Source organism: Mauremys mutica, chromosome 4, assembly GCF_020497125.1.
Source record: "Mauremys mutica isolate MM-2020 ecotype Southern chromosome 4, ASM2049712v1, whole genome shotgun sequence".
Lineage (NCBI taxonomy): Eukaryota > Metazoa > Chordata > Testudines > Geoemydidae > Mauremys > Mauremys mutica.
Genome location: NC_059075.1, coordinates 88,342,532 through 88,358,074, shown reverse-complemented (window position 1 = coordinate 88,358,074; position 15,543 = coordinate 88,342,532). Strand labels below are relative to the sequence as shown.

The 15,543-nt window shown below is 41.2% G+C and overlaps 1 protein-coding gene across 4 annotated transcripts in view; it reads right to left on the bottom strand.

The window, feature by feature from the left end:
- Nucleotides 1-634: 634 nt before the first annotated feature.
- Nucleotides 635-15,543, bottom strand: part of BBOX1 (gamma-butyrobetaine hydroxylase 1) — a 101,125-nt gene continuing 86,216 nt past the window's right edge. For all 4 annotated transcript variants that reach the window (XM_045015850.1, XM_045015853.1, XM_045015849.1 and 1 more), the window contains exons 5-8: nt 11,753-11,858; nt 7,760-7,956; nt 6,522-6,688; nt 635-3,306 (exon numbers count right to left, since the gene is read on the bottom strand). In XM_045015850.1, the coding sequence (XP_044871785.1) occupies nt 3,146-3,306; nt 6,522-6,688; nt 7,760-7,956; nt 11,753-11,858 (631 nt within the window). In that variant the 3' untranslated portion in view covers nt 635-3,145. The remainder of the gene's footprint in view (nt 3,307-6,521; nt 6,689-7,759; nt 7,957-11,752; nt 11,859-15,543) is intronic.

Sequence of the window (15,543 nt, the reverse complement as noted above, 5' to 3'; positions counted from 1 at the left end):
GGGAAGGCGGCGGGGCGGGGGTGAGTTGGGGCGGGGAGTTCCCCTGCGTGCCGCCCCCTCCCCCCTTACTTGCTGCAGGCGGCCCTCCCCGCACTCCCTTGCCCCAGCTCCCTCTGCCTAAATGCCGGCGGCGACCCGGGCAGCCGAAGATCCGGCCACTGCCGAAGAAAATGATGCCACCCCATAACTCCTAGTGCCCTAGGTGACTGCCTAGGTCACCTAAATGGTTGCACCGGCCCTGACTGCATGCAGCTCACTGTAAAGTGTTCTTTAACTCCACTGCAGCCAGTGGGAACACCCTGAAGCATTCAAAAAGTCTGGCGCTCCCCAGTGTGCAATGGGAGTGTGTACACTGCTATACTCATTCTCAGCCTCCAGTATGGCTGGCCATGGTACCGCCTCCTTCCCAACCCCACTGGGAACCAGGGTCCAGGCCCCATAGGTAGGTGCCTAACTTCTATTGATTTCTGCTGCTGCAATCCTATGATCCTCCATAGCCTCGTTCACATTCCTACCCTGCTATTTTTGAAACAAAACACTCTGCCACATGCTTTGCTAATAAAGAAGTGCATTAATTATTGCTGCATGCATACATACCTATGTGAAATGAATGCCATCACTGTCCCTGAGGTTGCAGATTCATGAATAATTTTATGTTTGTAACAGACACACACATCATCAGTGAAAAGTGTCCTTGGAACAGGCAGAAAAAGTCAGGGAGTTAAAGCAGTAAAATTAGCTTTTCTTACCATGGAAATCAAGACTCTGACATTCAAAGGCTTCACGTGTATAGCACATTTCATGACTCTGAATATAAAACTAGTCATTCTAGCACACAGGACACGCCTTTCATAAATGGAACGTGCCAACTAAGCAGCACAGCTTTCATTTTTAAAAATCAACATTTAATGTTTTGGGGTAACATGAATATTACATGAACATAAATGTACACAAAGCAGGGACATAAGAACAGGAGAGGTAGTTTGTTTTTATTTACCTTCCACTTTACACTTGGTGTCACAGATGTACGCAAAACATGTACACAAGCAAATCCACAGCTTACGATGGCAAAAGGGCTGAATTCATGCTTTCTGTACTCCTGATCCTGCACCACTGGGAGTTTTGCCATTTACCTCTCTGGACACTAGCTCAGATTTTATGGTTGCAGTCTTAGCTGCTAAAGGCCACACACAGCGTGACAGGAGGGCATGGGACACTTCTCTCTAGGCACAAACAGGCTATTTCTCTCATGCCCAGTAGATAGGTTCCACTGTGTCGAAAAGCAACAGCACCGTCTTCTAGATAGGTGGGGTCCAGTCACCAGTACATGCTAACCAAACTGCACACCCTTAGCACCAAACAACTGCATGCTTTTGCACATTCCCCAGGTTCACCTGGGTGAATACTGCACCTGCATTGCTGTAGGAGAGGATGCACTGCTCAGTGCAATCACCCGAATCAGAGTTTAGCTTCTGTAGCTGATTGGTTACTATAGAGATAAGACAATTTGGCTGCACTGGGCATATACACAACCAATCAAATCGCTATAAGTTTCTCTTTGGAAAAATCTCTCTTAGCCACCATTCTCCAGAACATGCGCAAAACATTTGCTACTGTAGGAAACAGTTATGGAGTATTAGGCCAAAATCCAATGTGCTAATCAGTTCCAAAACAACTTTTAATAATACATAAGCATATGACTAAAATGGCTCTCAGAAAAATAAAGCACAAAATGGCTCTCCCCAGTAAGCATTTGTATAAAGCCAGGTGTCTTGCTTTATAGTTATAATTGACTTTAACACCACTATGTGGCAAATGATATATATGAAAACTAATGTACAATTCAAACACAGTGCTATGGGGTTTTGGTTTTAATAGAACTGTACAAACAGACTGCCTGCACATTTTTTGAAGGAAAATGAAGGAAACACTGAGGAATCAGATAGCTACTAAAAGCTAGGTTTTGTGACATATCACAAGCGTATGCTGTCACTTCAGACTATAATATGATGCCCAAACTCTGAGAAGTGGAGGGAGATGCCTGGAGTTAGGCACCTACCACCTACCGAAGAGTGGGGTTTAGGACACAACTCTCTCCTTGGCATTTCCTACTGGCTATCTTAGGCAGCTCCCAGCTCAATCAACTGCCTTTTGTGAATCCTACCTTTAGGCAACTAATTCTCCCCTTGTGTTGTATAGGGAGCCCAGGTGCCTAACTCAGGGCTGTGAATTCCACTTGGTGGCAAAGTGCCTAAAAGTTAGGCTTTGCAATGCTGAGCCTAGTCCCCCATGTGAATCTCTCAGTGCCTCAGTTCCTAGCTGTAAAATGGGGCCAAAAACACTTCCTTTGGCTGTACAGACTGTAAGCTCTTCAGGACAGGGAGAGTCTTCTACTAAGAATGTGCAAAGCAACCGCTGCAATAGGGGTCTGATCTCTGGATGTTAGGTAGTATTGTAATACTACTGCTGCTAAGGAGGGGTATGAGTCCATCTCTTCTCCTATAGCTGTATGGACTCTTTAGAGCTAACTGGAATAAAAAGTACTAAAAAAAACTTACTCATGGGTGTGAAATTAAGCAGGAGTGGCTTTGAACATACACAAAGAGCAGATCTGTTGAGTAAGAAGATGCTATTTTTGAACAGTCACTTTCCAGAGTAGAATTGCTTGTTAACATCACTGCAGATGCTAAAGCTTTTATTGGGTTTTTTGGGGATGAGGTAAAGAAAACGAGTCATTATATATAAAATGGTTTTATATCTCTGAAAATAGATATAAAATTCACAGAAAGCTGCTGTCCGTTACAAACCCTTAATGGGTGACACGTGAAAGACTTTTCTTGATGCCTCACCCAGAGAGACTGATTTTTGAGAAGGGAAGGCTTATTTGTAGTGTATTGTATCTAACCAGTTTCAGACTAGTACAGCAGGTTGTAATACCACTTATAATGACAGCAGAATAAAGATATACAGCGAGATATATTGTTTTCAACAAAGCATACCTTTGAAAAATATATTCAGTCTTTCAAAGGTTACATTAGCAAAGGTTTAAAATGTACGCTTGGTGTTGGAAATCCAATACATTTGTATTTTTTAAAAGAAAGATGAACCGTCCAAGGCGTTGCTAATTATTAAACCATAAGAAAGTTTAAATGCCATTCTGGACGATCTTCCTCAGGAGTCGGAGTCTTGACATTACCACATCCCAGTCTGCATAAGCACCTTCGAGGTGACGGGATATTTCTGTTCCTGACTGGTAGCTCCGGCGACCATGCAGTAAACGCCAGTTGTCAAACGTTACTATGTCTCCTATGAAGAGATTAAACAATGTACTTCACAACTTTGTCATGTTTTCCTTCATTTCAAATATATAACACATTGAAGTGATTTAAATGCATTTGTCTGAGTGTCTCTTAAAACCCACAGCCCCAAAACACCTGTTCCCCACAACTGAGAAATGTAAACATTCCTAGAAAGCACAACATTCCAACACTTACATCTGTCTGTGCCTGGGGTAACTGACCACCTCATAATCATTAATATACGGATGCTCACAACATCCCAGTGGCATTGAGCAGTGCTATTATCACCATGTTATGGATGGGAACTGAGACACAGAGGGACTAAGTGACTTGCCCACAGTCACCCAGGAAGTCTATGGCTGGGAAGTGAATTCAGGTATCTCAAGTCTCAGGCTAGAGCCCTAGCCACTGTATCTCCTGCGAACCGCAACTCCCCCCCACATCACTGGGGTTATAGAGGCTGCAGGACTATCACAACCCTATGGCTGGAATAACCACTTTGCATGGATCCAACCAGCACAGAGAAAGGGGTCTGACATGAAATAAAATGACCTCACCAATGGTGACAATGCAGCACAGCCTCTACTCCCCCACCTCTATGCTGCCTGAATGGGAGGTCGGGGGGGGGGAATTTACAAGGTATCCAATTCACCATTGTAGGGGATAACCACAGCGCAGAATGGAGCTAGGAGGCTCTCACTCCTCAGTCAGGGACCACTCACATTTGGCCAAGTTCTCAGCCTTTGAAAAACTGCAGTTTGCACTTCAGATGCCAACTTTCACGCAGTAAATAAGCACCCCGACTTTCACAATAAGCCAAAAATCAAGCTAATCCCATATCAAAACAAGGCCAAAACAAGCTAATGCCTAAAACCCCAACACTGTATGTGACTAGATCCCCCCCAACGTGCAGTCTGGGACTGTGGTGGGCCCACTGTGCACCCTGACTGTCTCCATCTCTGGCCCTTGCTTGCCAGGAGCCGATCAAAAAAAAAAAGAAGCAACAAGCTGCAATATGCATGAGAGATTGTGCAGAGGAGGATGAACTGTGAAGGACTGCCTGGACGATGAGAAAGAGGGACCATGAGGGACCATGCAGAAGAAGTGGAAGGGCCACGAGGGATCCGCAGCAAAAGAGGAAGAACAACGAGGTATCACGTGCAGGGGGAGGAGGATCCGGGACCGTGTGAATCATGCAGAGCAGGAAGAGGGACCACATGGGACCATGCCAAGGAGGAGGGGGAGGAAGGAAGGACAACAAGGGATTGTGCAGAGAAAGGACCACAAAAGATCATGAGGATGATGCTCAGGCCAACAAGGTATCACTGGAGGAAGAGGGACCTCAAAGGTTTGCTCAGAGAAGCAGCAGGAGAAAGCAGCATGAAGGATCATGCAAGAATGAAGAACTGTTGGTAAGAGAACAAATGCAGATGGGTGATGAGTAAAGAACAACTAGGTTGAGGAAAGAGAGAGCTGCACAGATGAGAGTCGCCCACAGCAACCTCCCAGGAGATGTGTGAATTTTATTCCCTCAGGTGCAGTGGGCTAGGGCAGAGCCTTATTCTCTGTTACAGCCAGCACAGGGGACGGACTAATAAACTTCCCATGTGTCCAAGGCTGTCTCCAGCCTTGGGAGCTACCTTGGGAAAGTGGCTGAAATAGCACTCACGGCTCCCCTCTCAGTCATGGCTCCACATACAATGATCTTGACAAAAAGTTTTAGTGAGTGAACTCACTTCACATACACAAAGCCAGAGGCTCTGTGCAGGTGATGAGCATGGGGGCTAGCAGGTAAAATCCACCCACAACCCAGAGGCAAGGTGCGGGTCTGCAGTGCACCCCACCCCGGCAGCTATTACTACAGCCTATGGGCTGGAAGAGTGTGTGCTCCAGCACCTCCACTCTGCTTGCGTGGGGCAACAGTGCCACTGGAGACACGTAATAATGGATCCCCTGGCCCACAGGACAGCAGATGCCTTCATGTGTAACCCTGCTGCACAAACCTACTGTGACACATTAGTATGGCACGTCTTTGCACAGGCACCGTGCACCACAGTAATTTTCAGCCAACATGCTCAAAATAGCCCATATTTTGTGTGTGTAATATACCTAACTACATTAAAAGGACATTAAGGTTACAAAATCAAGCGTTTAAAAGTTAAGAAATGCTAGAATGTAGCTAACCCTTGCAGCCTTAATTCAGTCCTCTTGTGTGTATGGATTACAATACAGGTTATGTCTATACTTGGAACTAGGGGTGTGATTCTCAGCTCACGTAGCCATACTCACACTAGCTCTCATTGCACTAGTGTACTAAAAATAGTAGAGTAATCATGGTAGTAAAGACTGAAGCAAGCAGCAGGAACAGATTAGTCACCTTGAGTACAAACTTGACTGGAACCCCTGGTACTTAGGGTGGCTAGTATGTGCCACTGCTTGCTGCTGCCCATTCTACTGCAGCTACACTACTATTTTTAGTGTGCTGGCTGGGTGAGAGCTAGTGCAAGTAAGTGTATGGGAACTGGGATTCACACTCTCAGCTCCAAGTGTAGACACAGCCACAGTCCTTAATTAAGTGATCACATACTACTTTTTTCCACAAGATCCCTGTCTCATACAGTACACGGACGGAACGTGCTCACTTAATGCACAGCTATTCAACGATTTGTGTTATCCTCATTATTCAGCCTGGGGCCCATGAATTATTTACTGCACACTATTTAAACCCAGCTCCAAATACAGAGTAGTTAATTTCCTCCTGTGGTTTCTATGATGCTCTCACCATAGTATCTGAATGCTTCATACCTAGTAGTGAATGTGTCTTTACAACACCCCTGTAAGGTAGTGCAGTGCTATTATCCCCATTCTACAAATGGGGAACTGAGGCACACAGAAATTAAAGGTAAAACTGTCTGAAGTGTCCACTGATTCTGGATGCCCAACTTGATACCCCTCAGACCTAATTTTCCAGAAAACTTAGCATTTGTATAGCACTTTACATGTTCAAAACAGCTCCAATTGATTTCAGCTGCAGTCATGAGTGCTCTGGACTTCTCAAAATCTGGCCCCAAGTGTTTCGTGTTGGGCACTCGGAGAGGACTGAGATTCCCTTTTTGTATCAGAACTGTACTAACATGTTCAACTGTTTAGGATTTTGTTCTTAGGCAAAAGCATGAAAAAAATCTTCCAATTACTATAAGCGGAAGCAACTTAATCACTGACCTGGTTTCATCTTGTAGGTAAACTTATGTTCCGGGCTGTTCAATAGATCAACAAACTCCTTCAGAGCTGCATAAAATGGCTGCACTTTTTCAGCAGGTATGTCAAAAACTGTGTCTCTTGTTGCATTATTATAATTGATACGAACCACCTGGCCTTTGTAATCTACACTGAGAGAAAGAAAGAGAAAGAAAAATGTATGATCATGCCACTCAACTTTTTAGCATATTTTTGTTTTGGTAAGGACGGGTTCACTTTCCCCTTTCAGTTGCTGGCTGTTACAGCACAGTTCAACAATGAAGTGCCGTGCTATGACAAAGTGTTGTACATTATTGCATATCAGACTCCTGCTTTCAAGTTCATCAATGGGTCAGGGTTTAGCAAGTGACTTGAGCGCCTAAATATTTTGGCATTTTTGAAAATCCCATCCTTATTCTGTCTATATAAAAAAATCAACACACTATATATATAATATAATATATAATATAAATGTGTGTGTTTTGATGAATATATTTTTACAGCAGAAGGGACCATTATGACATCTAACCTGACCTCCTTGTCATGTAACAAGATTAAAAGAAGATGATAATACAGCAAGACAGCCTCTATGTAACATAGGAGTTTTTTCTATCTAGGAGCTTCATAACATGGCAGCATCCCAGCATTGGTGCACATTTCATATAGAATTTAGATAGAAGACCAACTGAAGGATATTAAGATAAGGTTAGTATGGTTGCTTTGAGTTCCTGGAGGGTGGAAAGAATGAGTAAGGAAAGTTGAGACAATGATAAATTCAATAATAAAAATAATAAAGAATAACTGACACTTTATAGTATAATTCAGTTGATAAGACACAATAAGTAAAGACAAAATTGAAACACTGTTTTCCCACAAGGTGGCAGGCATAGACCCTCTAACATTTTTCTGCAAGAGAAACAATGAAAGATGCAAATAGAACTTTTTCATTCAAGCACGCTGTTGCTGTGCAACCGGTACTTAATTTGTAATGAAAGAGTTGCTGGGGCTCAAACAATTTTTTTACATTCATAACTAATTCAGCAAGCCCAGAGGTGCCAGGGCTATGAACTGCCAAGCCTAGAGGTACTGGGGCTCAATCCTGGCAAGCCTAGGGACAAATTAAGCACTAGGTGCAACCCTGTAATTCCTGGTGAACCAGCAATATGGTATGAGTTACTACTGGGATTCTGTTAGATATAATCACACCCTTGACTATTACTCACTCTATAATCCTCTGTTTAGACTGCATAGTGAAATCACAGTAGTCGACCCCAACATCCGTGAAGTCTACAAGGGTGGAGGAGAGGATCTGAAAGGCTTGAGGATTTTGCTCCTTCAGCTTGTTGGATACATGAAATCCATCTACAACTTCACTTTCACCTCCAGTAGCTGCTTGTTTTATACAATGAAGAAACTGAATCTGTAACAAATAACACCTCATTACAGGAAGAAACAGCCTGAATATTTAATAATTCATTATCAGTTCGCTCATCTGCCCTGTCATTTAAAAAATATCCTAAAAAGACTAAAGGACCTGTATCCCCATTGTATTACCAGTTTCACACCAGTCTGAGTCTACTGTCACAATGGGGTAAAACTTAAGTAACAAGGTGGTGAATTAGGCCTAAATCACAGAGCTCTGGTTCCGTAATTTTCTTCGGGCCTGAGTCAGGCTGGTACAACTGGTGATGATTGCCAGATAATTTTAAAACACACTGCCTCTCTAAATATAGGGAATTATTTTCCACTTGCAGAAATGACATAATTAGGTGTGAAAAATGTGCTCACCAAGGATGTCAGTATGTGTCACTGGCTCATTGAGGACTGAAGGTCTAAGATATCTACAGCAATAATGGACCCTCAGGAAATATACGCTTCTGTTTATGTTGTGCTCAGAGTTCTCAAAAAACTGGACAAGATGGAGTTGAAGGGCCAAATTCTGCTCACAGTTGCAAGAATGTAAATCTAGGATAACTCTAGTGGGCCCAGTATTGCTCCTACTGATGTTAATGGCAAACTTCCAGTGACATCAAGGAGAGCAGCATCAGGTCCACTTATGCAGTTTACATCATTGTAACTAAACACAGAACTGGACCATCATTTAAATGAATGCAACTTTCACTGAAGTCATTGAGGACTGCACCCATGTAATGGAACTGAGTTAGAGCTGAAGAAAATGGGAAGTAAGACAGAGAAGCAAGGGGAAGGAATGGATTCAGGTATTGTTACATCACCCCATACTACAGGGGCAGCTAATATGGCAGTGATTATAGGGAGAAACAGGGGTAACTGTTGAGGAAGAGGAAGAATCAGTCAACATAACCACAAATGAAATGAAGTTTAGATTCTAAATACAACCTGCCCTAGATAAGGGATGGTGTATAGCTGCACTGGCCCAGGCACAAATGTGGTTCAGGGACTCACAATTCGTTCCCTGTTCCTTCCGTGCGCTGGAGACGGAGTATATTACTTAATCCTTTTCACAGAAGAGCTTGCTCCCACTCCATATCCCAGACCAGCTATTCTGGACAGAAAGGTCCAGAATAGCTGGTAGAGAGGTCCAGAATAGCTGGTAGAGGTGCGCAGGAGACAGGATACCCATTTGCTCACAGTGGGGAGTAGTAGGAAAGCAGCTTCTTCTCTTACCAATTGCAATCTCTCCATGAGCAAACAGGGGCATATATGGCCAGGGAAGGACTGTGACAGTAGTCATAGACCCTATGACAAAACTCCAAGGGATGCAAAATGAGACATTCGCTTTCCAGTCTAGAGAGATGGAAACTCCAACCAAAACTAGTACTCATCTTTAACAGGATATCATGTGAATGAGATCAAAACTTTGGAAAAATCCTCAGATATTTTTATAGGTGACTTCTAAAAATTAATCATCATCCATTAGGGCCACACTTTCTGTTTTAGATACGTCTTGTTAAAGTACTCAGATACTGTATAATAATTAGGAAATTAGCACAATCATGCATTGTGAGCCTAGATGGCAAATTTGTTTCCAATGTGCTTAAAAACAATTTTTATTTTAAACTAGGGTTTCAGAATTGAACAGGTTGTGCTTTTTTTTTTTAATGTTTTATGGCAGTACGTGATTTTGTGGTTTGGCACAGATAAGATAGTGAGCTAAGGCACATCTGTTTCCTATTAATGAACTACCACTCTATTCCTATTCCACATTAACCAACGGCATCTAAATGAATTTTCAGCAGGTAGCACATTAATGTGAAAGATCTGGCACCTCTTCGGAAATAGATCATGCTGGCCTGTTCATTTCATCACAAAATGATTACTTCAATCCCGGGGGGGGAGGGAAGGGAATGGCAAGTATGAAATTTGAAGGTACAAATGTTTGCTGTAGTATCTTTGTTAGTTATACATTCTTTGTGGTACTCTCTTTCAGGTCTGTTGTGAATTATGTGAATCATGTTGTGTGGTCATGGTGACTCAGAGTTCCACAGGTTAACTGGGTAAAAATGTTTTTCCTGTTATTAAAGTTGTTGCCATCCAGTTTCACGGGATGTCCCCTTGTCCTTGCATTATGCTTAAGTAAACAGAAGTGTCGATTTACCTTCTCTCACTCGTAAGTTTTATATCTTGATCATTTCTCCTGTTTGTCTCCTCTCTGAATTAAACACACCTAGAATAACATTTTCAAAGCTGCCTAAGCTATGCCCAGTTCCCATTAGTTTTAATCTTTTCAATCTCTCCTCATGTGGAAGTATCCTCAGGCCTGTAATGGTTTTCTTTCCCAATCTCTGAACTTCTGTTTTTGTTATATTATTTTTCAGATAAGGTGGTCAGAAATGGACACAGCATTCGAAGTGAGGAACCCTACTGAACTGGCTAATGACACTGTAATATAGTCAATATCATTTTTGTGCAACATACTGCATCCTAATATGCAGTTTGCTCTTTTTGACTTGCACATTACACAGAGGTTTTCCTTTAGCTGTCTGTGGTGGTTCCCTGATATTTTTACTAGGTAATTACAGTTAATTCAGTCCCCAGTAGTATGAGTATTTCAAATGTTTTCTTCCAATGTGCACAACCTTCCATTTGTCAAAAGTGAATTTCATTTGCCATCCCTGCTGCCCAGTCAGTTGGTTTTGTTAGGCCACTCTGGAGTACCTCACATTCTTCCCTAATCTCGATTTACTTAAATCATGTGGTCTCTTCTTACTGTTCACTGTCTTTTCTAGATCATTAATGAATATTTTACACAACATTAGCACTATTATAGGTCGATGGCTCACCTTTTGCTACATGGAAAACTGACTATTTATCCATGCTCTTTTCTGTCTCAGCCAACTTCTAATCCATGACACAGAACTTTACGTTCACCCCATGACTAGCTAATTTCCTTAATAGCTTCTTGTAAGAGACTTTGTCAAAGTTTTATTAAAGTCCAAATAAATTATATCCACCAATTCTCCTTCATCTACTAGTTTGTTGACTCAAAGAATTCCAGCAGACTGGAGCAGCAATTTTTCCCATTATAAACATTTGATGCTGAAAGAAAATTAATGACTGACAATGCATGGAAGTAAACATCACTGCTATTGATTTTACTTGATCCTCCCTGTGCCATCTCATTCAGTACAATAAAGTTTTCCTTAAATATTATTTTAAATTATTTTCAACTTCTAGAGAAAGTGATGAGGTGACTTGATCCCAGTCCATAAATACCACAGAGAATGTATCTGGTATGAGGGAACCTTTTCATTTAGCAGACAACTGCATAAATAAAGCCAATGGCTAGAAGCTGCAATTAAATTCAAATTGGATATAAGATGCAATTTTTAATTTCAGTGAGGGTGATTAAGCATTAGAGCAGCTAACTAAAGGAAGTGGTGAATTACCCATCATTTGGAGTATTTAAATAAAGACCAGATGTCTTTCTAAAAAGATATCCTCTAGTTCAGCCACAAGTTATTGGGTTTGATAGTGGTCACTCATATAGCAGGAAAGAATAATTCGCTCCATTGTAGGAATTACTGGTGTAATTCTATGGCCTGTTATATGGGAATTCAGACTAGATAATCATAATTCATCCTATGGATTGATGAACTTTTAAAAAAAGGAAATACATCAATTTTACATATATCTAAGTTTTGCTCAGCAGACACATTACCTGTCGCTTTTTCAAACTATAGGAACAATGAGATTTTCCCCCTTGCTTTGTGGAAAAGTCAGTAGGTTCCCCTTACCCCAGGTGGATGCTGCAGAACAGGGTAATCAGTGTGAAAACTTAGCTTCCCAGATGTGTAAGCCACATTATTAGCATCCATTTTGTCTTCCACTTGCCAAGTAGGGCTTTACAATGAAAGAAAAAAAAAGAGGAAACATGTTAAAGCCGTCTGCCATTTAAGCCAGAAACGTACAATGAAACTATGAAATCTCAATACAAAAGAGCTATTAAAAATTGCTGGATACAGAATTATTGTTATAATGAGAAGGGAACAATGAGTCACCAGTGCCCCTCACAGCACTAAACTGGCCATTTCAGCAACTGTGCAACGGAAGCAATCACTTCAAAAATGATGCTAGTGTATGCGGAATAGGCCAGATAAGTTGCCCCCCGTGCTATACCTCTGAGGGTATTGCCTTTGCTTTTCTAGTAAAAGCTCTGAGGAAAGTATTGTGCCAGCATTCAGCGGAAGGACAGGATCTCAGCTGGTGTAAATCAGCATAGCACCTACTGGGGTTGCAAAGGTGTACGGGAGGACAGCTTTTTTGGCACGTTTTGTTCAATTTTGTCATTTCCATTTCCCCAAAAGAAAGAGTGGAAGCATTGTAAGTTGCATTTCTTTTTCAATGAATTTTAAGCCTTTAAATGACAGGGGAAATGTCAGATACAGAGTACCCTTTACAACATGGCCTTTCTCATATTCCCTTAAAAGAAAAATCTCTGGATGAAAGACGTCAAGATATAATTTCTTGCCCTTCCCTTTGTACTTTCTGAGAGCTAGTCCCATTATTTTTCCTCTACATTTTTATTAAATTTCAAGATGGATGAACTAAAATCAGCATGAGTCCTGCTGACAACAGCGACAAATTATATATTGTAAGGTGGTTGAGTACAAAGACATACAGACATCACATTGCAAAGCAGTCAAAATATGTTTCAAATGACACACCATGCAGAAAAATCTAAGGCCAAAAACCACATGTTCTGGTTTGCACAAAGTTCATACAATTGAATACAGTTCATGGCAAACGTGTAATATAGATCCAGACATTTGTCTGGGAAGTGTAAGTCAACATATGCAGTCCATGTAATCACTGAAGAAGACATGATTTAAAAAGAAAAATATGAAAACTCATTTCCCCTTGTGAATTACTGCAGACTAAATATACAAAACACAAGCCATTTGAAATATAGAGATAATGCTTATTTTTTATAAAATGCCCAGGTTAAACTTGAAAACACAGTTCAAAATGATTTATATATTGTATACAAGAACTTTTGCTTTGGGACAAGGATTTTTAAGTATAGGTATGCCAAAAAATGCTAAAGGCAGATTTATAAAATTGCTGGGAAAAAAACCCCAGAATAATATTAACAAATGTGTTTAACTCTCATGGGGAAATTCATTTAATTATATGGTATAGTAAGTATTCATCACATGTGACTTCAGTTCTAAAATATGAAGACCTCAACCACATTTGCACAGTTACTAATTTTAAGGCCAAAAAAAAAATGTGTTATGTCATCCTTGTCATTAGTGTTGAGGGTAGCTTTGTCGTGGTAGGCTCCAGAGCAATTTAATGGCTCCAAAGCACTTTAATCTACTGTAATGCTCTTGCTTCTGAGAAAATATATACCTCTGGTGAAATAAAAATATATTATAGAATTACTGTGACATTTTACAAAAAGGCACGTTCATTCTGTTAAAAAAGGTAGTGCTATGAGAGTTAATCCACTGGAACATTCCTTCCATGTAAGGAGATTCTATCAAAGATCAAGTTACTAACTTACAGCCAAATATTGATTAAATGTAAAAAGCTACATTAATGCATTGTCCAGCTTGAAAATGTAATGCACAGGAGTTAGGAAATTAGACCTTAACATTGATAAAGAGGTAGAACTCAGTCACAGGGAGAGTTGCTGTCTGATGAGAGTGCTGGTGCAAGTGGTAAGGGAGGAAAATGTGGACTCCGATCCCTCAACAGAGAACAAAATGGGCTGGGAATGCTCTATGGATCAGTAACAAAGGTAACAAAGGTCAGATTCCAACTTCAGTTGCACAGCCTGCATGGCAGAAAATCAAGCACTGTGCAGGTACAACAATCGTGTGTGTTACACAGCAATACATACAGCCCACCTGAGATGAGAAGCTAGCCTGTTAGCTGTGACTGGGAATCATTGGCACTGAAATCTGCAACCATACTGAAACTCAGGCCACAATAATTAAAAGGTCCTGGAACCCAAGCCCAGTTTAGCGAAAATATACCACATTTTTGTATCTGAAATGGGAAAACTCAGCATGAGGCCGGGGTTCTCTAGCCACTGAAAGCATAATAAAATATGTTTGAAAATATTTGACTTAGAGGAAAATAACAAAGTGAGTTTCTGGCTTTATAAGAGGTACTAGAGAGACTACGGGCTTGTCTAAATGGTGGCAAACCACACAAAGAGGCATAATTTGTGAAGTGTTCTAATGTGTTGCGCTGTAATTCCCTATGTTGGCACACTCTGAAAAGTACCTATGTATATACTCGTTCATAAGCCGAATATTTTTGGTAAAGAGCGGGGGTCAGCCTATAAACAGGTCTACACCAAAATTTGATGATTTTAAACTCTCTGGAATCATTGACTTGAATATCTAATACATTGTCATTTTGTTTGCCTGCAGCGTCTGCAGGCATGGAGCCTCTCAGCTCCCTGTAGCTGTGGTTCGCCGCTCCCATTGGCTGGGAACAGCAAACTGCGGACACTGGAAGCTGAGGGGCTCCGTGCCTGCAGACGCTCCAGGTAAACAAAACGTCTCGACCTGCCAGCAGCTTACCCTGATGGGCTGGGAGCCAAAGTTTTCCAACCCCTGAAATATAGGGTTGGCTTATGAAAGGGTCATACAGTTTTTGCTATTTTTACCTAACCACCTTGGGGGGGTCGGCTTATAAACGAACGGGCTAATGAACGAGTATATACGGTACTTTGCATTGGTGTAGTTCCGTTTCAGCTACCCCAGGAATCTCTTATGTATCTATTTGTCCAAGCTTTCTCAACTGACTGAAGCAGGAAACCCCAATTCTTAGCCAATCATCTTCTGCTTTATAGCTGCAGTATCTAGGGAGTGCAATTTGTCTGATCCACTCATCCAGAATATCAGTGAGTGAATGGAACCCTGTATAGTATAGCAACATACATAGAACTTGGAGGGAGCAGCACGAGTTGAAGAAAAAAGAACAGTTTGGAAGATACACCAGGAAGCCAGTCTATGCACCCGTGGCTGGCATGCAGACCTTGGCATCTCTGTAAATAGTTATCCTAATAGTCAGTTTAGTTTTAGAAACAGGGAGTCCTCTCAAGTTATTACCCAGCACGCAGTACATAAAACATACATTAACCCTAAATATTTTGGTAAGGACTCCTTTAAAAATGGGTGATGATAAATAAAAATAAATGTACATGGTTTCTGTGCTCCGAAAGGACATCTGGGCAAGATTAAAGACTTGTGCTTCTTTCTTCATTTGTGGGAGCTGCATTTACTGTTGTTCTGTTATTGGGAGAGCCTGTAAACTGGTTGGGATATTTATTTAGCAAGGCTGCCAATCTGAAATTTATAGTTTGTTTCTAGTGTTTGTTAGACCTTTGGATTTGAGTGCCATTAAAATAACAAGGAATTATTAGGAATTATTATTTTATTACAGTTTTTTTTAAAAACCCTCAACATTGCACATAAGCACTAATTGAACTTCTTTGTTAGGGTCTAAGAAATTGATTGCAAAGTCTTTCGCTAAGTCTTTTGCTAAGAACTGCATGTTCAATAGGTTC